At 41.8% G+C, this 27,020-nt stretch overlaps 1 protein-coding gene and 1 long non-coding RNA gene across 3 annotated transcripts in view; one reads left to right on the top strand and one right to left on the bottom strand.

The window, feature by feature from the left end:
- C12H12orf56 (chromosome 12 C12orf56 homolog) overlaps nt 1-27,020 on the top strand; it is a 104,796-nt gene that overhangs the window by 34,049 nt on the left and 43,727 nt on the right. For both annotated transcript variants that reach the window (XM_044229397.1, XM_044229396.1), the window contains exons 2-3: nt 4,788-4,950; nt 17,893-17,965. In XM_044229397.1, the coding sequence (XP_044085332.1) occupies nt 4,788-4,950; nt 17,893-17,965 (236 nt within the window). The remainder of the gene's footprint in view (nt 1-4,787; nt 4,951-17,892; nt 17,966-27,020) is intronic.
- Nucleotides 21,164-25,045, bottom strand: LOC122892649. Its single transcript, XR_006381437.1, has 3 exons — nt 24,992-25,045; nt 24,292-24,381; nt 21,164-21,205 (listed from the first exon to the last, which is right to left on the bottom strand). It is a non-coding gene; the product is annotated as an uncharacterized LOC122892649 (long non-coding RNA).

Raw genomic sequence — 27,020 nt, 5'->3', positions numbered from 1 at the left:
GCCCCACATGGGGCTCTCCACTCAGCGGGAAACCTGCTTCTTCCTCTCCAGCTCCCCTTGCTTGTGTTTGCTCTCTCACTGTGTCAAATAAATAAATAAAATCTTAAAAAAAAAAAAAAGAGTATGATGCTTTATCAACTGAGCCACCCAGTCACCCCAAATGAATATCTTTCTTAAACAGGACACCTAACAGAAGGCCTTGGATATACAATCAATGTGTACAATTATATCCTGGCAAAAGGAAGTCAGATCTTAACTCAATCTATTAAGTTTCTGAATTCTGGGGGAGCCAGTGAAAATCAGATATTTAAGTATTTTTGGTTTATGAGAGCAGAATCTCTAAATTATTATGGGTTACACAGTAGTTACAATTTAAGAAGGAAGATAAAAAAGCTTCCTCATATATTTAGAAAACAGAACATTAGAACAACTTCAATAATATTCTAAGCAAATAACCACAATAAAACTTCTACTTCTAAAAAATTTCATTTAGTCGTGTAAAGTTAAGTCTCATTCTGAGGCATTTTAGGTTAAGAGTCTGATGAAGCCACCAGCTTCTTGACCTAACGGAGTCTTGGAAATTCTAACTCAGTCCGCTGGCGTGGTCTGAGTTGTCTAAGGAATGTTAGCTCAGCTCTGAAGTCTTTGAAGAGCCTCTCTCAATCCTTTTCCCAGGAGGTTCTGCTCTGAGCCTGTCCTTCGTTGAGGAAAAAGTCTGGTTTTTTTTTTAATCTTATAAAAGTACCTTCAAGCAAGCATCGCAATAAAATAAAAACTATCTGTAGAAGGTAGAGATTCAAATGACTGTGGTTGGTTTATTTTTGAGAACCTTTCAAATGTGAAAGGTCTGATGAAGTTGCCCATTGAAAACAGGCAACTTACTAGAAAATTTGTTTTTTCCTATGGCATGCAAAACAAAGGTAATAAAGCCATTGCAAAAAATTAGACAAAACGTCTCTAAGCATAGTGACAAAGCCCATTTTTAAGGACATCAATAAAAGTTACATCTGAGGGGCACCTGGGTGGCTGGCTCAGTCAGTTAAACATCTGCCTTTGGCTCGAGTCATCCCGGGGTCCTGGGATCGAGCCCTGCCTGGGGCTTCTGCCCAGCTGGGAGCCTGCTTCTCCCTCTCCCTCTGCCTCTGCCTCTCCCCACTGCTTGTGCTCTCTCTCTCTCAAATAAATAAATAAAACCTTAAAAAAAAGAGGTTACATTTTTGTAACTGATTTGTAAAAATAAATGAACATAATTTTTATATGGAGAAAGTCTTTAATATAATAGAGCAATACTGAAATACAATATATATAATCACTACATATAATCACATATATATGTATATAAATGTGCCAAGATAATACAACTTTTTTTAAAGATTTTTTTTATTTACTTGACAGAAGGAGAAAGAGCACAAGTAGGCACAGAGGCAAGCCAAGGGAGAGGGAGAAACAGGCTCCCCACCGAGCAGGGAGCCCGAAGCGGGACTCAATCCCAGGACCCTGGGATCATGACCTGAGCCGAAGGCAGACGCTTACCCGACTGAGCCACCCAGGCGCCTCTAAAGATTTATTTATATACAGCACGCCTGGGTGGCTCAGTTGGTTAAGCATCTGGTTTGGGCTCAGGTCATGATCTCAGAATCCTAGGACTGAGCCCCATTATCAGGTTCTCTACTTATCGGGGAAGCCTGCTTCTCCCTCTCCCTCTGCTGCCCCCACTGCTTGTGCTCTCTTACTCTCTCTTTCAAATAAATACATAAACTCTTACAAGAAAAAAAAAAGATTTTACTTACTTAGAGAGAGAGAGCAAGATAGCACAAGTGCACAGGGGGCAGGGAGAGAGAGATTGAGAGAGTCTTAAGCAGGCTCCATGCTGAGTGTGGAGCCGGAGGTGGGGCTCGATCTCAGAACTCTTGAGATCAGGACCTGAGCTAAAACCAAGAGTGGGATGCTTAGCCACTTGAGCCACCAGGTGCCCCAGATTATAACAATATTAAGCCAAAACTAGCAGGGCACCTGGGTGGCTCAGTCGGTTGGGTGTCTGCCATCAGCTCTGATCATGATCCTGCTTCTCCCTTTGCCTGTCTCTTCCCCTGCTCCCCCTCTCTCATTCTCTCTTTCTCTCTCTCTGACAAATAAATAAATAAATAAAATCTTTAAAAAATAAAGTATTAGATGTTAGGGGCATCTGGCTGTTCAGTTGGGGGAGTGTGCAAGTCTTGATCTCAGGGTTATGAGTTTGAGCCCTACATTGGGTATAGGAATTACTTAAAAATAAAATATTATAAAAAGTAGGGGTGCCTGGGTGGCTCAGTCTTTGGGTGTCTGCCTTCTGCTCAAGTCATGATCCCAGGGTCCTGGGATTGAGTCCCATACCGGGGTCCCTACGGGTCAGGAAGTCTACTTCTCCCTCTCCCACCCCCTCTGATTGTGTTTCCTCTCTTGCTGTGTCTCTGTCAAATAAATAAATAAAATCTTTTTTAAAAAATTTAAAAAGTAAATAAAAATAAAGTATTAGATGTTAAATTTCCTTATTTTGGGGGAATTATAGAAACATTTTTCTTCTATAAGGGCTTATTTCTGCAAGTCATCAAAACAGAGCTCCTGGGACGCCTGGGTGGCTCAGTTGGTTGAGCAGCTGCCTTCGGCTCAGGTCATGATCCTGGCATCCTGGGATCGAGTCCCGCATCGGGCTCCTTGCTCGGCAGGGAGCCTGCTTCTCCCTCTGCCTCTGCCTGCCTCTCTGTCTGCCTGTGCTCGCTCTCTCTCCCTCTCTCTCTGACAAATAAATAAATAAAATCTTAAAAAAAAAAAAAAACAGAGCTCCTTAAATAGTCTTTATAATTTAATTTATTAATACCCTCTGGAAAGAGGAAAATATTACCCACTACAATAATAAGATGTAAAGGCTTTTCTAAATTATAGACATCTAGGTAGAAAGCATGTATTTTCAGATCAGTAAACACAAAAACACACAATCTCACTTGTTCAGATATCCAACAACCGTTCTCTTAATCAAGGGGTAGTAATCAGTTGCATTCCACTGGACACAATCAACTTGTATCAGTATTAACTGGAATAATTTTCACTATTACCAGTTTTCTACAACTTACAGTGTTTTCTTTTCTTTATGTATTTTTAAATAATCTCTACACCCAACGTGGGGCTCAAACTTACAACCCTAAGGTCAAGAGTCACAGGCTCTACCTACTAAGCCAGTGACTCAACTGGCTTAAAACACTTAAAGTGTTTTAAAGATTTATTTATTTATTTGAGAGAGAGAGAGAAGAGAAAGACAGAGAGAGACAGCACAGTTGAGTTGGGGGGAGGGGCAGAGGGAGAAAGAGAGAATCTCAAGCAGAGGTAGAGCCCATTATAGGGCTCCAGCTCATAGTCTTGCCATCATGACTTGAGCTGAAATCAGGAGTCAGTCGCTTAACCAACTGAGCCACCCAGGCACCCCCACTTACAGTGTTTTAAAATAGTGCAAAGGCAATAAATGATGGAAAACACCTAGATCATCTTTTTTGCCCAATTCAAAGTCTCTTATAATTTTTCCTGACCACAGCAAGAGAAAAAAAATAAAATACAGAGTTACATAAAACAAACAAAAACCTTATCCATATGTATAATAGGATTCTAATTTTATAAGCATATCCTTGCAGGTATCAAATAGCTTAAGCCGTTTCTGAAGAATCTTGTTCAGAAGAGGAACCTCTACTAACTATAAGCTTTTATAATTAATGAAAACACATCCTTGGAACATCTGCTATGCTTCATTAGTTTGGTTCAAATTACTCTATATATTTGAAAATAATGTTAAAAATTAAATTTGAGTAGATTCTGATACCTTTTCATTAGTTTATCTTCCTATCTTTAATTCCAGAGTTAGATTTTTAAAAAAATTATTTGATACTTCCTTCATATATTTGTGAAAAGAGGATGAAACCGGGTGATCACAGGAAATACTTTTATCAAATTCTAAGTAACTTTGCAAAAAGCCTATAAAGGTATTCCTCCTGATGCTTGGATTAAAGGTTTTAAATATGCCTCTGGTGATTCTCCAGATTTACTCTTGGCTTTTCAATCAGATGTTACTGCTGCCTACCTGTCACAAAAAGGGAAGAAGATTGTTAAATATCTAAAAATTCTAAGTATTGGGGTGGCTGGGTGGCTCAGACAGTTAAGCATATGACTCTTCGTTTGAGCTCAGGTCTTGATCCTGAGGTCATGAGTTGAAGCCCAGTTTTGGGCTCCATGCTAGCTGTGGAGCCTCCTTAAGAAAAAAAAAAATTCCAAGTATTTATTGAGACTTTTTCTCTTTTTAATCAAGAATAGAAAAGAGAAGAGAAAGCTATTTAGGAGCAGGAAATTTCCATAATTCAAACCTGGAAGTTTGTATTCCTAGAATTTTTGTATACTGTCCCCTGCAAATGGACATTTTCCACTGCACAGAAAAATCCTAGTTTAAGGCCATTAATTATAAATTTTTAAGACTTAAAAAAATCTATTCTCAAAATGAAAGGGTGAGGGATATATTTTCACAAACAAAAACACTATTACTATTCAGCAATCCTCTAGTGTAAATAATGTCTTAGGGTCTGTTGCTAAATGCATTTTTAGTAAAGACTAAAAGAAATAGATGAACAATTGAGAAACCTGATAAGAAGAGGAAATATTTCCCAGGATGTGGTTTAAACTTGCCCTAAGCTTTAGGGGGTTTATTATCACAGGACAGAGAAACAGTTGTATTTGCCCTCAATTAGCTTAATTAATTATATTTTTTTCAGATTGATGATTACCCACAATTTTTGAGTCCACCAGATAGAGAAACCAACCAACATATTCGTATCATCCATTCTTCAAATGTTTTTAAAAAAGAGCATGAAAAATCAAAAGGTGTCAAGAAATTCTCATTTCCATTTCATCATGGTACTTCTGACAACAAAAAAGGTATGCAATATATTTCTTAAAGTGGCACAAGAAAAGATGCATTACTTTATAAGACAAAAAAAATATGTTCTTTTTTCCTCCTCAGCTTTACTGAGGTATGCTGACAAATAAAAATTATACATAAGGTGTTAACTGTGGTATTTTAGTCTATGTATACACTATGAAATGATTACCACAATCAGGCTAATCATCCCACATAGTTTTCATTTTGTATAAGTGATGAGAACACTTAAGATCTATTTTCTTTGCAAGTTTCAAGCACACCCTATATTATTGTTAACTATAGTCATCATGCTGTGCATTTTGGTCTCCCGAACTTATTTGTCTTATAATGAACATCTACCTTTTGACCAACATCTACCTTTCCCCCCACCAAGCCCCCAGCCCCTGGTAAATTACCATTTTACTATCTGTTACTATGAGTTTGTCTTTTTTGGGTTCAACATAAGTGAGATTATGTAGTGGTTCTCTTTTTATGTCTGGTTTATTTCACTTAGCATGATGTCCTCCAGGTCCATCCATGTTGTCTCAAATGCAAGATTTTCTGTTTTTTAGATTTTATTTTACTTCTTTATATTTTATTTTATTTTTGAAAAGATTTTATTTATTTATTGGACAGACAGAGATCACAAGTAGGCAGAGAAGCAGGCAGAGAGAGAGGAGGAAGAAGGCTCCCCATTGAGCAGAGAGCCCAATGCGGGGCTTGATCCCAGGACCCTGAGATCATGACCTGAGCTGAAGGCAGAGGCTTAACCCACTGAGCCACCCAGGTGCCCCAACTTCTTTATATTTTAAAGTAATCCCTACATCCAACGTGGGTCTTGAACTCATGATACCAAGATCAAGAGTCAGATGCTTGGGATGCTTGGGTGGCTCAGTCGTTTGGGCGGCTGCCAAGGTCCTGGGACTGAGTCCCACATTTGGGTCTTTGCTCAGGGGGGAGCCTGCTTCTCCCTCTGCCTGCTGCTCCCCCTGCTGTGCTCCCTCTCTCAGATGATAAAATAAATAAAATCTTAAAAAAAAAAAAAAAAAACAGCAAGATGCTCTGCTGACTGAGCCAGGCAGGTGCCCCAGGATTTTTTTTTTTTTTTAAGATTTATTTATTTATCTGAAACAGAGAGAGAGAACATGAGCAGCAGGGGAGGGTAGGGGCAGAGAAGAGAGAGAATCCACAAGCAGTCTCCTCACTGAGCAGGGAGCCAGACTTGGAGCTCGAACCCAGGACCCTGAGATCAGGACCTGAGCCTAAATCAAGAGCTGGACACTCACCTAAGTGAGTCCCCCAGGCAGTCCAGATTTTCCTTTTTTTAAAGGCTAAACAATATTAGATTGTGTGTATATGCATGTGTGCACACACACCCACCCCTGACACCCACACACATTTTATTTATCCATTCATGTATTGCTGGACACTAAGGTTACTGTAAATAATGCTGCTATGAATAGGGAGGGAAGTTACCTGAGATAGTGATTTTATTTCCTTTAAACACAGACCCAGAAACGGGAATGCTGGATTATACGGTAGTCCTATTTTCGTTTTTTGAGGAGCCTCCATACTGTTTTCCACAGTGGTTGTACCGATTTGCAGCCCTATGAACAGTGCATAAGGGTTCCCTTTTCTCCACATCCTCACCAATCCTTGCTATCTTTTGGCTTTTTGAGGATTGCCATCCTAACAGTTGTGAGGTCTCATTGTGGTTTTGATTTTCAGTTCCATGATGATTAATGAGCTGATCCATCCATTCTCGGCACAGTTTGCCATACATGAGGATATGTGGGAAAAAAGGAAAGAAAGAAAAGAATGGAAAGGAAGAAAGGGAGGGAAGGCAGGGGGAGAAAGGAAGAAAAACAAAAGAAAGAAAGAAGTGTGTTCACTAAATACTGGTTTCAAAAAAAGAATGAGTTAAAATCTGGATTCCATTTGGTCAGTTCTTTTTTTTTTTTTCAATTTATTTATTTTCAGAAAAACAGTATTCATTATTTTTTCACCACACCCAGTGCTCCATTCAAGCCATGCCCTCTATAATACCCACCACCTGGTAACCCAACCTCCCACCCCCCCCCCCCGCCACTTCAAACCCCTCAGATTGTTTTTCAGAGTCCATAGTCTCTCATGGTTCACCTCCCCTTCCAATTTACCCAAATTCCCTACTCCTCTCTAACGCCCCTTGTCCTCCATGCTATTTGTTATGCTCCACAAATAAGTGAAACCATATGATAATTGACTCTCTCTGCATGACTTATTTCACTCAGCATAATCTCTTCCAGTCCCGTCCATGTTGCTACAAAAGTTGGGTATTCATCCTTTCTGATGGAGGCATAATACTCCATAGTGTATATGGACCACATCTTCCTTATCCATTCATCCGTTGAAGGGCATCTTGGTTCTTTCCATAGTTTGGCGACTATGGCCATTGCTGCTATAAACATTGGGGTACAGATGGCCCTTCTTTTCACGACATCTGTATCTTTGGGGTAAATACCCAGGAGTGCAATTGCAGGGTCATAGGGAAGCTCTATTTTTAATTTCTTGAGGAATCTCCACACTGTTCTCCAAAGAGGCTGCACCAACTTGCATTCCCACCAACAGTGTAAGAGGGTTCCCCTTTCTCCACATCCTCTCCAACACATGTTGTAAAATTATGAATGAAAAGGGAGAGATCACAACTAATACCAAGGAAGTAGAAACAATCATCAGAAGTTATTACGAACAGTTATATGCCAATAAGCTTAGCAACCTAGATGAAATGGATGCATTCCTGGAAAAATATAAACTACCAAACTTGAACCAGGAAGAAATCGACAACCTGAATAGACTGATATCTAATAACGAGATTGAATCAGTGATCAAAAACCTCCCAAAAAACAAGAGCCCAGGACCTGAAAGATTCCCTGGGGAATTCTACCAAACCTTCAAAGAAGAAATAACACCTATTCTCCTGAAGCTGTTTCAAAAAATTGAAGCAGAAGGAAAACTTCCAGACTCTTTCTATGAAGCCAGCATTACCCTGATCCCCAAACCAGGCAAGGACCCTACCAAAAAGGAGAATTTCAGACCAATATCACTGATGAATATGGATGCTAAGATTCTCAACAAGATCCTAGCCAACAGGATCCAACAGCACATTAAAAAGATTATCCACCATGATCAGGTGGGATTCATCCCTGGGCTACAAGGATGGTTCAACATTCGCAAATCAATCAATGTGATACAACAAATTAATATGAGAAGAGAGAAGAACCTCATGGTCCTCTCAATTGATGCAGAAAAAGCATTTGACAAAATCCAGCATCCGTTCCTGATTAAAATGCTTCAAAGTATAGGGATAGAGGGAACATTCCTGAACCTCATCAAATCTATCTATGAAAGACCCACAGCAAATATCATCCTCAATGGGAAAAAGCTTGCAGCCTTCCCATTGAGATCAGGAACAAGACAAGGATGCCCACTTTCACCACTCTTGTTCAACATAGTATTAGAAGTCCTAGCAACAGCAATCAGACAACAGAGAGAAATAAAAGGTATCCAAATTGGTAATGAAGAAGTCAAACTCTCTCTCTTCGCAGATGACATGATTCTTTATATGGAAAACCCAAAAGACTCCACCCCCAAACTACTAGAACTCATACAGCAATTCAGCAACGTGGCAGGATACAAAGTCAATGTGCAGAATTCAGTGGCTTTCTTATACACTAACAATGAAAATACAGAAAGGGAAATTAGAGAATCGATTCCATTTACTATAGCACCAAGAACCATAAGATACCTGGGAATAAACCTAACCAAAGAGGTAAAGGATCTGTACTTGAGGAACTACAGAACATTCATGAAAGAAATTAAAGAAGACACAAATAGATGGAAGACCATTCCATGCTCTTGGATCAGAAGAATAAACATTGTTAAAATGTCTATACTGCCTAGAGCAATCTATACTTTTAATGCCATTCCGATCAAAATTCCACTGGCATTCTTCAAAGAGCTGGAGCAAATAATCCTAAAATTTGTATGGAATCAGAAGAGACCCCGAATCGCTAAGGAAATGTTGAAAGACAAAAATAAAGCTGGCGGCATCACATTACCTGATTTCAAGCTTTATTACAAAGCTGTGATCACCAAGACAGCATGGTACTGGCATAAAAACAGACACATGGACCAGTGGAACAGAGTAGAGAGCCCAGATATGGACTCTCAACTCTATGGTCAATTAATTTTTGACAAAACAGGAAAAAATATACAGTGGAAAAAAGACAGTCTCTTCAATAAATGGTGCTGGGAAAACTGGACAGCTATATGTAGAAGAATGAAACTCGACTATTCTCTTACACTGTACACAAAGATAAACTCAAAATGGATAAAAGACCTCAACGTGAGACAGGAATCCATCAGAATCCTAGAGGAGAACATAGGCAGTAATCTCTTTGATATCAGCCACAGCAACTTCTTTCAAGATATGTCTCCAAAGGCAAAGGAAACAAAAGCGAAAATAAACTTCTGGGACTTCATCAAAATCAAAAGCTTCTGCACAGCAAAGGAAACAGTCAGAAAAACAAAGAGGCAACCCACGGAATGGGAGAAGATATTTGCAAATGACAGTACAGACAAAACGTTGATATCCAGGATCTATAATGAACTCCTCAAACTCAACACACACGAAACAGGCAAACACATCAAAAAATGGGCAGAAGATATGAACAGACACTTCTCCAATCAAGACATACAAATGGCTATCAGACACATGAAAAAATGCTCATCATTAGCCCTCAGGGAGATTCAAATTAAAACCACATTGAGATATCACCTTACACCAGTTAGAATGGCCAAAATTAACAAAACAGGTCCGTTCTTTTTTTAAGTTATTTTTAAGATTTTATTTATTTAGTCATCAGAGAGAGACTGAGCACAAGCAGGGGGAGCGGCAGGCTGAGGGAGAAGTGGGCTCCCCGCTGAGCAGTGAGCCCGATGCAAGGCTTCATTCCAGGATCCTGGGATCATAACCTGAATTGAAGGCAGACGCTTAACCCACTGAGCCACCCAGGTACCCCTGGTCAGTTCTTGTTTAATTTTAATAACCTTATTAACAACCACACTTTTCTTTCTTTTTGTTTTTTAAGATTTGACAGAGAGAGACACAGTGAGAGAGGGAACACAAGCAGGGGCAGTGGGAGAGGAAGAAGCAAGCTTCCCTCTGAGCAGGGAGCCCAATGTGGGGCTTGATCTCAGGACCCAGGATTATGACCTGAGCCAAAGGCAGATGCTTAACGATTGAGCCACCCAGGCACCCCCAACAACCACATATTTTAATGAAAAACCTGATCAAGAAGTACAGGGATAACCAGAAACATTGTGAACCTGGCTTTAGGAAAACTCCTGATAGTCATCTCTGTGAATCTTGGGCTCCCACAAGCAAGGGAAGCTACAAGGTCCTGTTCCAATCATTATGGTTTATTGTGGTTATTAACAGCATTCACTCTTCATTCGAAAATAGTGTTGGGAACCTGTTCATCCAAGAACTATGATTAACACCTAGATAAAAAGATGAAAAGCCACCTTTAATTTTGTTTAGGGAGCTCAGCATCTGATGCAGATGATTTGCCCACTGGGCACAAGGAGATCTAGAAAATCCACAGTGGGGTGGGGAGAAAGGGAAGGTGAGGAGTCAGGGCTCCCGGTACCCACCCTGCTCAACCAGAGCTCCCATGCTTTTATGTTTCATATTTTGGGCTGTACATCCTTCTGGTGAGTAAGTTTTAAAAATCCAAGGACAAATAGATAAAAATAGAATATATAGTTCAGCATTATACTGTTTATTTCGAGGTCTTATTTTATATATGTACATAAAATGTGATTATATCTAAAGGAGCCCTTTATATGCAATGCACATAACTGGGAGGTGGTCAAAAGCAGAGAAGCATGGGCTTTGCACTCCCTAAGCTGACATCTGAATCCCGGCTCCCACCTTTCCAGCTGTGTGACTGTCTACAGTCACAGCCTCTGTGAGCCTCAGTTTCCTTGTCTTTCTATTGCTACTTTCACAGGGTTTTTTGTGTTACATGAAATAACATGGGCAAAGCTGGGCACACAGCAGGAAAGCAGTCAGCTGTTGAGATCACATCCTTAGCTTAGAGGAAGGACAGAATAAAGTCCCCACAGGGCTCCTGGATAGGCCCTTCCACTTCTGGCCTCTAGGCAGTGGAGCTAGACCAGTGCACACCAGTCAACTTCACTAGGCTTCCCTCCAGGTAAGACTCAGAACTCTTGGAGTACCGAATAACTACAAGGTGTGAGAAAACTATCCCGTGTTTGTACACTGTCATAGACAAGCGCCCTTCCACACTGACACTCCATGGCATGGCAACTGTTTGTAGAAGTTGTAATTAGACTTACTAAATCCCTGGTTGCTCTCCAGGTCTCTTGCCACCCTAATTAGAGTACCTAACCGGTGTTGGTTGCCTTAAATGCATATTTATCCTTGTCCACAAGCATAATTATTCTTGGTTTTTTTTTCCCCCAAGATGTATAAGAAGATAAAAACACACGTTAAAGAAGCTAATTACAGGTAGAAGTTTTATTAAAATTTAAATTCCTAGAAAATTCACAAATGATGTTAAAAGCAGTGAAGATACTTTTAAAAAAAAACTTATCTTGTAATCAAGCACATGGCTATTCATAAAATTATATCTCTCCTCCGCTCCTCCTTCTTCACTTTCACCTCTGAGTGTTTCATCTGACACTTTGGTGTAGGGAGTTTTGAAAACCCAAAACTGCTACTGCCAAGAGGAGTCATACATAGCACACATTACAGAAATAAAAGCATCCCCCTTTTCTAGAATGCCAACAGTCCTGCACCCTGATGCCTGTTCTCCACCAAGCTGCTTCTTCCCTGGGTTAGTGTTGCCATATACCCTGTGGGACCACGGGGGTTCACCTCCTAGACAGTCTGTAATATGCAGACCTAAAGCAAGAGAGAGGCTCAAACCTGTCTGACCATCTTCTTGACAATAGTTATTGCTAGAGGCTTTAATGTTAATACGGATGATATCATGCCCAGAGAAGTAGCTCCCGTTAACTGCTCAGCATTTAAATAAAGATAATTATTAGAACTTACTACAAACCTCTTGGGTGAAAGCCTAGGGAATATTTGTGTCATGTGGCAAAGCGCACACTCAAACCAACTGGATTATCTTAACAAAGGAAGCTCGAAAGTGAGAATCATTTGTAGTAAAAATACTTAGTGTCATCATCTCATTTTCAATAGGCTTCGTAATTAAACCCTACTTTTCTGGAGATATATAGAAGAAGAGGCTTTTCTCTAGAGTATACATGTGTCCTTATATGGGTCAGAGGTAGCACTTTAAATTGTACTTTTTATGTGTAGATGAAAGGGGATGGTTATTAAACTCTACATGAACAATGCTGACAGGAGCAGAGCGGCTGTGGTGAACTGTGTTAGCTGCTAAAGCTCTAGAATGAATTGACTGATTAGCCCCTTCGTTTCAAGTACATTCTTTTTTTTTTTTTTTAAGATTCTATTTATTTATTTATTTTTTAATTTATTTATTTGACAGAGAGAGATCACAAGCAGGCAGAGAGGCAGGCAGAGAGAGAGAGGAGGAAGCAGGCTCCCCGCTGAGCAGAGAGCCCGATGCGGGACTCGATTCCAGGACCCCGAGATTATGACCTGAGCCGAAGGCAGCGGCTTAACCCACTGAGCCACCCAGGCGCCCCTAAGATTCTATTTATTTACTCATGAGAGACAGAGAGAGAGGCAGAGGGAGAGGGAGAAGCAGGCACCCTGCAGAGCAGGGAGCCCGATGGGGGACTCAGGACCCTGGGACCATGACCCGAGCTGAAGGCGGACACCCAACAACGGAGCCGCCCAGGCGCCCTCAAGGCCATTCTTGGACAGCAATGTCCAACAGAACTTTCTGCAATGATGGAGCTGTTCTGTATGTAGTCTAATTACATCTAGTACAGTGGCCAACAGCCACCTGTGACCACTAGTGCTACTAACTGAATTTTAATTTAATGTTAATTTTAATGGCCACAGGTGTCTAGTAGCTATAGAATCAGTCACTGCAGTTCTAGATGCATAGAAAAGACTTTAATGGCCTTGGTGATGTCTTTGAAACACTGGCATAACATGAAGTAGACTAATCCCCAAAATAGAGTGAAACATCATAATTTGATGACACATACACTGAACCAGGTTTTATACAAATATAAGATTTTCTTTTATACCTAAAACCTACATATTTTTTAAAATGATTGAGGTGGAAGAAAATGAAAACAAGGGGCTGATGAGTCTCTCAGGTTTAGTGGATAATTTTTACATAGGCTTGGCAGTCTTCCCCATAGGAATAGGGTTTTGACAAATATAATCAGATCTCTTGCAGGTAAGAAAGCATTGCATTTTTTTGGTAGTGTCCTTTCTAAAAATGTGGCTCAGCTGATCAGCACTACTGAACATGTCGCCAGGCATCCACCGTGCTAAAGGGGAGGACTTCATATCTAAGCTACTGAAGAAGACTGTGAGCTGCTATGTGCACCCTAGAGAACACAGTGGCAGAAAACACTGTCATCTGCTATCTGTAATCAGGCTCTCTTTTCATTATGGCCTTACACCTGCCAGACTCTGGCCACTGGCACCTAGGGGACCAGCCCTTCCAGCCGATGTAGAAACAGAGATCAAGCTGTACTTCATTTTTCAGTGGACAGCACAGATGATCCTAAGACCCTAAGATCATCAATGGTAACACCGTTGTTACCAATGAAACATAAAGTTAACATAGAGAGGGGCAGGAACGCTGACCCTAAAGTTGTTTTTTGTCATAGCTTTTGATGGCCTCACACACAAAAAAGAAAGTTCAAGGTTGGTGAACCTGCATGAAATCAGATTGAAGAGACAGTTAAGGCTGACTGTTTAGCTAATACCAGCTTCCTAATAGAAAAGACTCTGTGATTTCTTCTCCCCTCCCAGCAAGCCCGCAGTGCTGTGCTCCATTTCCTTCCAGCTCTCCTCCAAAATGCCTGAGGTGTTGCTGTATACCTAGGACCCTGTGGTTCACATTCCCGACAGTCTGTGATATGTGGTCCTGAGGCAAGAGGCTCAAACCTGCTGACTCCTGTGCCACAAATGGCTAATATGTTCTACTTAATTCCAGCAATGATCAAAGGCATTATTTATATCACAATTAGTGCCCACATTTTTGAAAAGCCTACTATTAGAAGTGTCTATGATGACCAGGTTTTAAACTTATGTAGTTAGTAGAGGTTTTTCACTTTCAAGTAGAAAAAACTCATTCTGCCTAACTTAATGCCAAAGAGAATTTATTGAAGGATTTTGAGTCTTTCAGGGAATCCAGAGGGGAACAGAAGAAACCCAATAGTGGAAGACCAGAAACCCGGGGGCCTGTTCCTGGGCCTGAACAGCCTGTGAGGGACTTTCTTCTCAATATGGCCAGTTTCAAAGACTCCCAGCTCTGCCTCTCATGTCCAGATGTCACAATCCTAGAGGGAGACATTGATCAGCCCAACTTGGGTCAGAGCCCACCCCCAGACCACTCAGCTACAGCTCGGATAAGGATGGATCCAGATTTTGTGGGGACTAAAAACTCACATGATTTGCAGAGCCTTCCTTAAGAAAAAGAGTCAAGACACCAAATACAGTTGATCTGGAAATGTTGGGGTCAGAGCAAATGGTCAAGAAAGAATTCTTGAAATGTCTTCAGTGCAAAAAGCTGGTTTTGGGGGGGACTTTTTGCTTGTTTGTTTTGTTTTAAACATGGGGACAGTACCTGTGGGCAGCAAGAATTGCACTGGGGTCTTGATGGGTGACTGATTACATACTTTCAAGTTGGGAGGGGTTTAGGGATAGCGTAAGTCTCTAAGGAATTTTGGAAACAAGGTTTCCAGGAACTTGAGGGGGCTAGCTGTCCTTAGGTAAAGGTCATTTATTGCTGTCTAGTCAAACCTTAGTCATGAGACCCTTCAGATGTATATCAGTGGGTCATATGCTTGGAGGATGATTGGTGACATATGTCTCGGAGGGTAGAAATAAAAGAAGTTTCCAAAGGAACTTTTATATGTTAAAGAAGACTTATAGGATCCTGGGGGCGTTGGGCTAAGATTGCTTTTTGCCCTTAACAAAGTATATTAACATTGAGACAGCTGAATCCCTAGAGGAATGTCACTCTACCTGTTTCAAGGACTTGTCAATGGGCTGTAAGTAGCAAGGAAATTTAATTTTTTCTTTTGCCTTTGTTTCCCACATCATAACAACTACAGTACTTCCAAGAAACACAGGCAGAAGAAATCACAAACATGTTCCTCTATGGACAAGAGGAAGTGAGACAGAAGGAAAACTGAAGTGGAAAGGGCCTGTGGTCTTGAATGATTGTGGCTAAAATGTCTTCCCTTTACGTATTTAATAAAAACATTTGGCCAGGGGCACCTGGGTGGCTCAGTGGGTTAAGCCTCTGCCTTTGGCTCAGGTCATGATCTCAGGGTCATGGGATCGAGCCCCGCATCGGGCTCTCTGCTCAGCAAGGAGCCTGCTTCCCTCCCCTCTCTCTGCCTGCCTCTCTGCCTACTTGTGATCTCTGTCTGTCAAATAAATAAATAAAATCTTAAAAAACACACACACACACATTTGGCCATGCGCACACATTGTTAAGACCTCTCCTAAGACTTTGGAAGGAACTCATGCAAGTGAGGGGCACTAGAGCTGAAACATCATTAATTTCATTGGAAAGAGCAGTTTTTGTTTTGTTTTTATTTGATTTTAATAAAGATGGGGGACCCATACTGTAGAAGAGGCCAGTCCCTTAAAGAAGGGAAGGTGCTGGGAAGACCACTATAGCTTGGTCCTTCCATTAGTCACCGCATAACTGTGGTTTCCCACTTTCGTGTGTGTGTGTGTGTGTGTGTGTGTGTGTGTTTAAGGATTTTATTTTTAAGTAATCTCTATACCCAACGTGGGGCTCAAATTCACACTTCTGAGATCAAAAGTCACATGCTCTAGCCCCTGAGCCAGCCAAGTGCACCTCAGTTTCTCACTTACCAGGTTTTTGGCCTCACATTCCCAGGTGATCTCCAAATCTGATGAAATATGCCGGACTTCAAGGGGGCTGTGTTGACTTCATCTGTCTAGATCAGAGCCAGCCAGAAAACCGCCCACAGCCTCCAGCTAACTTTTTACAGAATCCCCTCCAGCATCACCTTTGGCTCTCTTAGGTAAAAGGGTTCTTTCTTCTAAGCTATGGAGGTGCCTTGGGCTCCTCTCAGAACCACTGGAGTGAAAGAGAATTTTGCAGAGCAGTTCGAAAGGAAAGGGGTCAAACACAGTGCAAACACACTTATGATTTTGATTTCATTTTGTGTAAATTTTGACTTAAAAATAAACGGAATAAATTAAAAGAGAGGAAGGAGTAAAGGGAAGCAAGCAAGTCAAGAAAGGAAGCTGTGGACAGAGCCGGGGAAACCTCCAGAAGGCATTCTCTGTGGGAGCGGGGCTTTCTCTCTTTCTCTCCCCGGTTCTCTGTTTGGCCTGTGCATCCCCTAACTCCAGCCCTTCCCCAGGGATGCAGAGATGGTGACAGGGAACACGGAGTTTCCGCTGGAGCTTAGAATGTGAGGACCATACTGACCTCTTGCAGTAGCCTACAGAAATGTAAATTTGGTTCTCATGCAGGACACTTCTCAGATACTATTATTGTTTGTAACAAACTACACACATAATTGGGAGGACACGACAGTGTTCTTGATGTTATGATTGGCTCTTTGATTTTCACTTTAAATTAAACTAAGGTATATTGTATAACTACTCTACCAGGCACCAAACAAGTCCTTTTTATGCACATTATCTTATTTTCACTCACAGAATTATCATCTTCACTTTTATAAATTAAGATACTGAGTCCAGTGGGGCACCTGGGTGGCTCAGTGGGTTAAGCCTCTGCCTTCGGCTCAGGTCATGATCTCAGGGTCCTGGGATTGAGCCCCACATCAGGCTCTCTGCTCAGCAGGGAGCCTGCTCCCCCCACCCCCGCCCTGCCTCTGCCTGCCTCTCTGCCTACTTGTGATCTCTGTCCATCAAATAAATAAATCTTTAAAAAAATATACTGAGTCCAGTGTGAAAAGATAACCGGAATTCTTGCAAACTGTAAAGTAACTTTTTACAAGAGTCTGAAGTTAAGCACATGTTTTATTTTATTTATTTATTTATTTATTTGACAGACAGAGATCACAAGTAGGCAGAGAGGCAGGCAGAGAGACAGGGGGAAGCAGAGAGCCTGAGCAGAGAGCCTGACGAGCCAAAGACAGAGGCTTAACCCACTGAGCCACCCAGATGCCCCTTAAGCATTTTGATGTTTTAACATCAAAGCCAAAGTTCCTTTTGTCCTATCATGCTGCCCAGTTTATACTTTGGGACTTGCAAGGCTTTTTTTTTTTTTTTTTTTTTTAAAGATTTTATTTATTTATTTGACAGAGAGAGATCACAAGTAGGCAGAGAGAGAGAGGAGGAAGCAGGCTCCCTGCTGAGCAGAGAGCCCGATGCGGGACTCGATCCCAGGACCCTGAGATCATGACCTGAGCCGAAGGCAGCAGCTTAACCCACTGAGCCACCCAGGTTTTTGTTTTGTTTTGTTTTTGGAGAGGTTGGGGAGGGACAGAGGGAAAGGGTGAGAGAATCTTAACCAGGTTCCTCACCTGCACCGACCTGATGTGGGGCTTGATCTTACCACCTTGAGATCACAACCTGAGGTGAAATCAAGAGTTTGATGCTTAATCAACCGAGCCACCCAGATGCCCCACGACTTGCAAGTTTTTGTGAGGATTTATGAGCAGTCATCAAATCAGTATGTGTAACTATAATTTCTAAACAAATTCAATCAAATTATGTAATGAGTTATCAACTGACTTCTTTTTCCTTTTTTTTTTAGTCAAAGAAGAGATTAATGGCTCTGTCTTTTGGAGAGGCAAAGAGCCCAGAAATTTGAATGAATCCTCTCTCAGGTGAGATTTTGTTTGGAGTATGTTTTTAACTTGCTGACCAAAACTTATCTTATACTTCATTTTGCTCATTTTAATGTTTTTTCTCTACTAATGGTTTTGGACTGAATTTTGTTTATTTCATATATATAATAATGAAGAAGATATTTTGGGAGATCTTCTAAATTCAAATCCATTTAGTTTAAATAGTGAAATGTAGTATTTCTCATATCAATGGAATATATAGATTTCACAATGTAACTAAATAACTGATTAAAGTTAAATTAAAAAAAAAACAACATTTACTGAGTTCTTGTTCTGTATAGGGTACTATGTTAGGCCTTGTAAAAAAACAAACAAACAAAAAAAGATGAGTAAGGCATAGTTCCTGTCCTTAGGAAACTGATTCTAACTAGAATATGTGACATTTGCCCAAACATAGACAATACAGAATACACATGCTAAGTGTCATCAGTGAGTTTGAGAGAACTGCCAAAGAGTTTTGAAGAGGGAAAGGTTATATTCAGTTTTGGGGGTAAGTCAAGATGTCAGAGTGATAGTTGAAGAAAAAATAGTGCATGTGGAGATGGAGATTTTGCAGCTGGAAGAGATAATAAAATCTAAGAGGCAGGAAAAAAATGGAGCATATATCAGGAAAGGGAAGCAGTCCGCAGTGATGTAGAAATACAACAGGGGGGCGCCTGGCTGGTTCCATCAGCAAAGCATGCAACTCTGGATTTCAGTTGTGAGTTCAAGCCCATTTTGGGCACTGAGCTTACATAAAATAAAATAAAATAAAATAAAATAAAATAAAAAGTAAAAAATAAATAAATAAAAATAGAACACGAATAACACATGTATAAGGTTAAAAAGCAAAACTAGGCCCATACTTGAGAGAGTCTTTAAGTCCAGGTCAAGACTTTGTATGTCCTTTCTTAGGCTGTAAGGAAACTATTGACGCAATAACTAATTGTGCTTCAGATGGACTGAAGCAAGGAGAAACCAGATTGGTGGGAAGTAATGACAGTCTGCATTGGTCTAGTGGTAAAGGGAGTAAAGAAAAAGGGATGATGGTGCACCTGGGTGGCTCAGTGGGTTAAGCCTCTGCCTTCGGCTCAGGTCATGATCAGGGTCTTGGGATCGAGCCCCACATCAGGCTCTCCACTCAGCAGGGAGTCTGCTTCCCCCTCTCCCTCTGCCTGCCTCTTTGCCTACTTGGGATCGATCTCTCTCTGTCAAACAAACAAATAAATATATATATAAAAAAAAAGAAAGAAAAGAAAAAGAAAAAGGGATGGACGGAGAGATATTTCAAGAGCAAACTCTGCAAGACTGGCAACTGAACACGAGAGAGATGGGAGAGAAATCACTGTAGTTTCAAGCTGGGGTTACTGCAAGGGGTTGCCTTTCAGAGAAATAAGGATGGCAGGAGGGGTGCAAACCCAAGGCTGGTTTAGACAGGTTAAGACTGAGGCCCTAGGGTGCCTGGGTGGTTCAGTTGGTTGAGCCTCTGCCTTTGGCTCAGGTCATGATCTCAGGGTCCTGGGGTCGAAGCCCACATCGGGCTCCTTGCTGAGTGGGAGCAAGGATGAGCCTGTTTCTCCCCTGCCTGCCATTCCCCCTGCTTGTGCTTGCTCTCTCCCCTTCCCTCTTTAAAAAAAAAAAAAAAGACTGAGGTATTAGTAGCCCTCAGCTGGTGCAGTTCAGTTCATTGAGCAATTAACCTTTCAGTCTGGTAGACAGGAGAGAAGTCTGGGTGTAAACTTAAAAAGGAGTTTCCTGGGGTTCCCGACTGGCTCAGTCAGTAGAACATGCAGCTCTTGATCTTGGGGTCATGACTTCAAGCCCCAGGTGGGACACAGAGGTTATTTTAAAGAAAAAAAATATAAAAATCAATAAATAAGGGTTGCCTGGGTGGCTCAGCTGGTTAAGCTTCTGCCTTCAGCTCAGGTTAGTTATGGTCTCAGGCTCCTGGGATTGAGTCCTGCCTTGGGCTCCCTGTTCAGCCAGAGCCTGCTTCTCCCTCTCCCTCTGCTGCTCCCCCTGCTTGTGGGCTCTCTCTCTGTCAAATAAATAAATAAAACCTAAAAAAAAAAAAAAAAAAAAAAAGATCTGTGTGTTCCTGTCAGTGTTCACAAGGGTTCAGAGGTTCTGATTATAATTGCAGCTGTAACATCAGGATACTTAACTGGCTAAAACAGGATTGAGCAGTAAGAGTTCTATTTTGCATTGCAAACTGTAGTTCAGAAAGCACTCTGAGACCCCCTTTGCAATGCTGGGCATGGGTGAGGGACCACCAGCCTGCACCACTGAATTCCCTCCACCAGGGTTTCTCAGCAGGGTGCTACTGGCATTCTGTGTGGGACCACTTACTATCATGAAATAACTCCCGCCCATTGTGGGACCAGAGCGTCCCTGGCTCTTGTCCACGAAATGCCTGTAACACTCCTCATTTTATTAGGCAGTGAAAAACCCACCAGCACACATTTCCACCGAACTGCCCCTGCTAATTCCATCTGTCAACACAAGTTTCCTTGCATTCCCCGGCCCGGTGCTCTCTCTCCCCTCTCTCTGCAATCCTCTCTCACCTTTCCTAGTAGTGTCCTTGCTCTCCCTATGAAAGTCTGTGCTTCAATTCTTAGGAACACCACAGTGTGATTAACATAATGATATGAATTTAAAACTGTTCCCGCTTCAGTGGGATTTCCATTTTAATAGGAAACCAAGCCAGAAGCTCAAGGAAAGAAGCTCTTAGTAGAATTTTGTCTTGTTGAGGTAAAACTGACACACAGTAGGGACATCTGGGTGGCTCGGTCGGTGAAGGTCTGCCTTAGGCTCAGGTCATGATCCCAGGGTCCTCCATCAAGCCCCACATTGGGCTTCTTGCTCAGCAGGGACCCTGCTCCTCCCTCTTCTTCTGCCCATCCCTGTGTTCTCTCTCTTTCTCAAATAAAATCTTAAAAAACAAAACAAAAACCGACACACAGTAAACTGCAATAAAACGTACAGTACCCCCACAAAAGCATGACCATTATCAACATCTCTCCCTCCCTGCATTATGTCCTGGAAATTTTTTTTAAGGCAGTAAGCTGGGGCAGTTGCTAGGTCTCACCTTGTTTGTTTCCCACCTCTCGGAGATGACTGCCTTACGTTGTCCAACATCCAGTGTCTTAAAAGATGTTTTTATTTTTTTATGTACGTTTTCCCAGTTTTTGTTTTTTCCAGGTGAGAGTACATATTTAGTCCCTATTACTCCATCCTGGCCTGAAACAGAAAAAACAAAACAAAACAAATTAGTAGAAATTTAATCTCTGCACTAGTATATATGGAGGAGGATCTGGATTGGTTTCAAATCCTTCCTGCAGCCAGTGATAGTTCCAGAATTTTCATAAAAGAGATTCCATAAAAGAGGGCAGCAAAGGCAGGGTAGTGGTGATTAGGAAACTCTTTTTCCCTTGTATGCATTTCTTTCTTTTCTTTCTTTCTTTCTTTCTTTCTTTTTTTTTTTTAAGATTTTTAAATTTATTTGACAGACAGAGAGCACCAGTAGGCAGAGAGGCAGGCAGAGAGGGGGGGGGAAGCAGGCTCCCCGCCGAGGCAGAGAGCCCAAACTGGGACTCGATCCCAGGACTCTGGGATCATGACCTGAGCCGAAGGCAGCAGCTTAACCTACTGAGCCACCCAGACACCCGGTATATGCATTTCTTTTTGGTGGCTTGCTAAGGGTAGGAAACTACTTGAAGACCTGATGGAATAAGGGGCAGAAAGCTAGCCCACTCTCCCCGTAGCCTCTGCCTTTGGGAGCCTGCTGTTTGAGGCCAATTCAATTCACCAGCTCCAGGTCTAGACTACCATAATGAGGGCCCTGTGACGCGCAGAAGGACCCCAACTATGCCTATACGTAGGACAGCTATTCTGCCTTTTACAAGACGACAGAACCATACATGTTTGGGAAACTTTCTCAACCAAGTTAAATATCCCAAACAAGGTTAGTAAGAGCTAATTAGTAAGAGTTAGTTAGTAAGAGTTAGTTAGTAAGAGTTAGTTAGTGAGTCTGTTCAAGAGCAGAGCTCATTTCACCAAGCCGTTGGAATGTCTACAGGGCCTGAACCTGCTTGTCAGGAAGCCAAAATCTGGGGCACTCATTGTTGCTTCCTAAAGAGTCATTTCTGCTTTGAGATGAGTACACAGGCTTGGCCATGTGAGGATGTGAGGAGACAGCCCAAAGCAGGGTTTGGGAATAAAGGTCAGCTGGAATAACACCACAAATCCAGACGTTTTTCAAGTCTGGCCTCGTGCCAAAATCTCTCAAGGGTTCATAAAGTTCAGAATTCTGGGGGCGCCTGGGTGGCTCAGTGGTTTAAGCCTCTGCCTTCAGCTCAGGTCATGATCCTGGGACCGAGCCCCACATTGGGCTCTCTGCTCAGCGGGGAGCTGCTTCCCCCTCTCTCTCTGCCTGCCTCTCTGCCTACTTGTGATCTCTCTCTGTCTGTCAAATAAATAAATAAAAATCTTAAAAAAAAAAAAAAGTTCAGAATTCTGGGCTTCAGACTACTGAATCCCAAGCTTTGGGGCTGTGACTCAACAGTCGTTTTTGGTAGCTCCCTAGATGTTACTATTAGCTAGCTACCAAGGTTCAGGAAATCCTGGGTTAAGTAGTCAATCGACTCCCGGATTATTGAGATCCCTGAGTTCTACAACCATAACATATCTATAATCCATCAACTGTTCTCTGTTTTCACAGTCCTCCAGGGTAAGCAACTGTCCTCTCTCACCTGGATTTGCTTCTCCACTCTTGGTCTCTGCTGTGGTTGGAATGTTTTGTGTCCCTCCCAAATTCCTATACTGAAATCCGAACCCCCAAAGGTGACAGTAATGGGAGGTGAGCCTTTGAGTGGTGCTTTAATCTTGAGGGTGGAGGCCTCATGATATGCGGTTAGTGCTCTTCGAGAAAAGGTTCCAAAGAGCTGACTAGCTCCTTCCATGGTGAAAAGGCACAGCAGGAAGGAACCGACTGGGAACCAGGAAGAGGGTCCTCACCATAAGGCAACCACACCAAGCACCCCGATCTTGGACTTTACAGCCTCCCAAACTGGGAGCAATAATTTTCTGTTTTTTTTTTTTTTTATAAGCCACCCAGTCTGTGGCCAGACAGCTTTGATAACAGTGCAAACAAGCTACCATCCTGCCTCTCCTGAATCCGTTACTCACCTTAAAGCCAAAGTGATGGGCATTTTCCAAATGACCCGCCTCCCTTTTTGTTTTGCTTAAAACCTTTCAGCAGTATCCCATTGCCCCCCAAATAAAACTTTTACACATCGAGACAGCCCTGCAAGACCTGGTCTTTGCTCCTGTCTCCAGCTTCATCTCCAGGCCTTTTACCCCGTGCTCACCACACAGGCTGGGGCACCTCCCCCTTCTTCCGCCGCAGGGCCTTTCCACTCCCTTTCTCCTCTTACCACTGCTTTTCACATGGCTCACTCTTTCTCATCCTTCAGGTCTTAGCCTGAATGCCCACATCTCAGACAGGTCTTGCCTGATCACCTGCCCGAAGCATTCAACCCGCCAACAGATGCACACAGGTGCTCTCAGAGTGCACTGTTTATGTCACAGCTCTGTCATAAACGTCACATAGAGTTATTACGTGTCCACAGCTTAATTCCTGTTTCCCACTAGAATGTAAGCCTCGTGAGAGCAGGGGCCTGGACATTCTTGCACACGGATATATTTCTAGCGCTTGGCCTAGTACCTGGCACATCATAGCTGGTTCATATTTGTTGAATGACTCATCATGTTCTTTACAACCTAGCCTGGTTTGTATTATACAGGCTTGGAGAAGCATGATTTTCTCTAAATCCATGAAATAATAAAGCATGTATTAAAGGGGTTGATACATTCCATTGTTGCCCTAAGTGCTGTGTCTTCTTAGTTCTGGGAGGAAGGGTCTCTGTTGTCTGTTGTCACAGGACACTAAGTAAATTGCCAACGTGGCCTTCGTAACTAGAAGTAGTGAGGGAAAGGCGATCCCACTAATAGCCATCCGCATGTCTCAGAGTCGATATCCTTCATTTCACATTTTGGCATATTGATGTCCCAGCTTTTCTAGACCACTTTCATACTCTCCTTGTTTTCTTCCAATTTAGAGAAATAAAAGAGGTTTCTAATTAATGTTTGCAGTAGTTGTTTTAGGTTATCATGGAGGTCAGAACTGTTAGAAGTAGCAAATATCCAGCTTAGGTTAAAAGGGGAATTTATTGGAATAAGTGGGACCACTCAGGTAATTTAACACTCATTCAACAGACATAGAGAGCAATAGACATAAATACAGACACAAATGTAGATCTACCTACCTACTTGTTTAATCTGGCACACTTTAATTGCTGGGCTCTGTGTTCAATTTTAGATGTTCAATGGTGGGCAAAATCAGCAAAGGAGAGAAGCTAAACAATAGAATGCAGGAATGGTAAGAATGAGGCATAGCGGGAACTGGAGACTTGAATGGGCATAGGAATTTGTACCCCTTGATGTTGGTAGATCAGCCGCATTTTGTCTCAGGGACTACCATATCTTTCATGGGGCAACAAACAAAGTTACCACCTGTCTTAAATTCACATTATAGCTCCCACCACCAGACAAAGGCTACCTCACACACTTTCTTGCATCAAATTTTAAAATCCTGGGAGGATCTCTGATGCCCTAGCTTGAAAAATATCCACTCCAGCCAAGAGGTCAGAGACGTTTTAAAAACACAGCAGCTTCTGGGCGTTTCATGTGTGGAGGGAAGGAGTAGTTTCCAAATCAGGGGGATGAGGGGGAGCTAGGTCTACTCTCCATCCCACAGCTTTCTAACGCCATCATCTCCATAATTAAGCACATGAGTCAAAAGCGTTAACAAAAGGCAGGCAAGGATAGAAAACAGTAATTAGAAGACTAAAGAATGTTATCATATGCAGAGCTTTGAAACACCTCTGAGGTGTAAAGTTTTAGGCCTAATTATGAGAAGCTGCAGGTCATAAGAAGGATGCAGTTATCTTGGGACATCAGACTTACATAAGTATGATTCCTTTTCAGGGTAATTGTAAACAACAGGTCTTTTAACACCTGAGGGATGGAAAACAGACTAGTGAACTCTGATGACGAGACTCAGTATTTAGGTTTTCTAGCTTTAACGTACCTCTTCACCAGTGGATGGCTCCAGGTTCTCATATGCATTTTACAGGAGAAAACCCAACTAGATTATTTCAAGTAGAAATAAAGTATTGTGACCTACTTAAAAGTTCCCTAGAGCTGCAGGGGGAAAAAAGACTGCCTACTGCTTGTGAGTGCAAAGAAACAGACAGACAGGCTGAGATCAATAGAACGCTTTTACAGCGTCGGTGCAGAGGAAGATTTATATAAATTTAATTGAGTTCACCTTGAATAATCCAGGAGGAAAAGAAATAGCAACAATGCCTCAGTCTCAGACCAGGTCTTGTCAGGCCCATACCCAGAAGAGTGGATTCGGATCTGAGTCTACATCGATGTGTAGAGTCTCTACTGATATTTGGCTAGTGAAAATTTAAAAGTAGATTTTCTAAGCATCGTGCATGGCAAGGGGAAGGATATGAGCTTTTGGAGACACTGATCTGTTTAATAAATGGAAGTAGGGCTGACAGTCCTAATGGAATGAGAATGTGCTACGGTTAATTGTACACCATTAGCAAACTAGAAGGAGGGGGAGAAACCAAGAACGTGAACCTTATTCTCTAAGGAGCCGCACTTCTTCTTCTTCTTCTTTTTTTTTTTAAGATTTTATTTATTCATTTGACAGACAGAGATCACAAGTAGGCAGAGAGGCAGGCAGAGAGAGAAAGAGGAGGAAGCAGGCTCTCTGCTGAGGAGAGAGCCCGATGTGGGGCTCGATCCCAGGACCCCAGGATCATGACCCGAGCCGAAGGCAGAGGCTTAACCCACTGAGCCACCCAGGCGCCCCAGGGGCTGCACTTCTTGACAGGAAATAGAAAAGGGGAGCTGTGCTCTCTCTCTCCACGTAATACATAAGCATGAAGGCTCTGCAGTCACAATGACTGACTCTGAAGCCTGACTGCCTTGGGCTTAACCTCCCTGCACTTTACTCTTCAGGCGGAGGCTAGAGCTCACGACAGCTCCTTTCTCAGCGATATGTGAGGGCGCCATCATGCACGTGTACTTACACTACGTGTGACACTCTGTCCTTATTAAAAGTTAATTTTTCTGTTATTGCTGATTATCAGTAAGTCAGCCACTGAGCAATCATTTATTTGGCATCTTCAGAATTCCCTATCGAGCCTTGGAAATGAAATAATTTTCCTCTTTTCTATTCTAATAACATTACCGTATTTAAACAATAAAAATGCTGTTGTGCAATAATTTGGTACAAGTTACCATCTGTACTAATTTTCTTTTTTTAATATTAATTTTCTAAGAATTTCTTCCAAAATAGTTGCTATTGTTCTCTTAGAAGACCAGTCCTGTGTTTATGTAAATATACCATATGTTGTAAGTACAGGGACCTGGAACGTTTAGAAGCTCAAGGGACAGGATTCAAGGCCTCTAAAAACTATTTTTATAATACGTCTTTACATCTTCGTCATTCTGAAAACATGACACAGCTATCTTCTTGTGTACATAACTTGCTCATAGTTTATCATTATTAGTATCCTTTGCTCAGTTACATTTATAAAAATATAAAAATACATTTACTGAGCATCGGGGTAGAATCAATATGGGTTCTTCTCCCACATCACTCTCTTCCTCTTCCCTTCCTCTTTCCCCCCTTCATGGACCTGTCTGAAAATTCCCATGGGGTCAATACTCAGAAGTGCTTCGTTCATTCTATCTATGTATCTGCTTGTTGGTTTTAGACATTATCTTCTCCCATCTTGTCAGCTATCTCTTAGCTTTGTGTCATATCTTTTATTAAACAGAATTTTAATTTTGATGTAATAAAATTAATTAAGGTTTTGATTCTGGTCAAGATGAAGTGTACTTCACCCCATCTCTCCCCCTGAATGCAAGTAAAAATCTTGAATAGAATGCATACAGCAGTTGACTGCCTTTA

The sequence above is a fragment of the Neovison vison genome, chromosome 12 (genome assembly GCF_020171115.1).
Source record: "Neovison vison isolate M4711 chromosome 12, ASM_NN_V1, whole genome shotgun sequence".
NCBI classification, from domain to species: Eukaryota; Metazoa; Chordata; class Mammalia; order Carnivora; family Mustelidae; genus Neogale; species Neogale vison.
The sequence above is the reverse complement of the archived record's forward strand: the minus strand, read 5'-3'. Positions and strand labels throughout refer to the sequence as shown.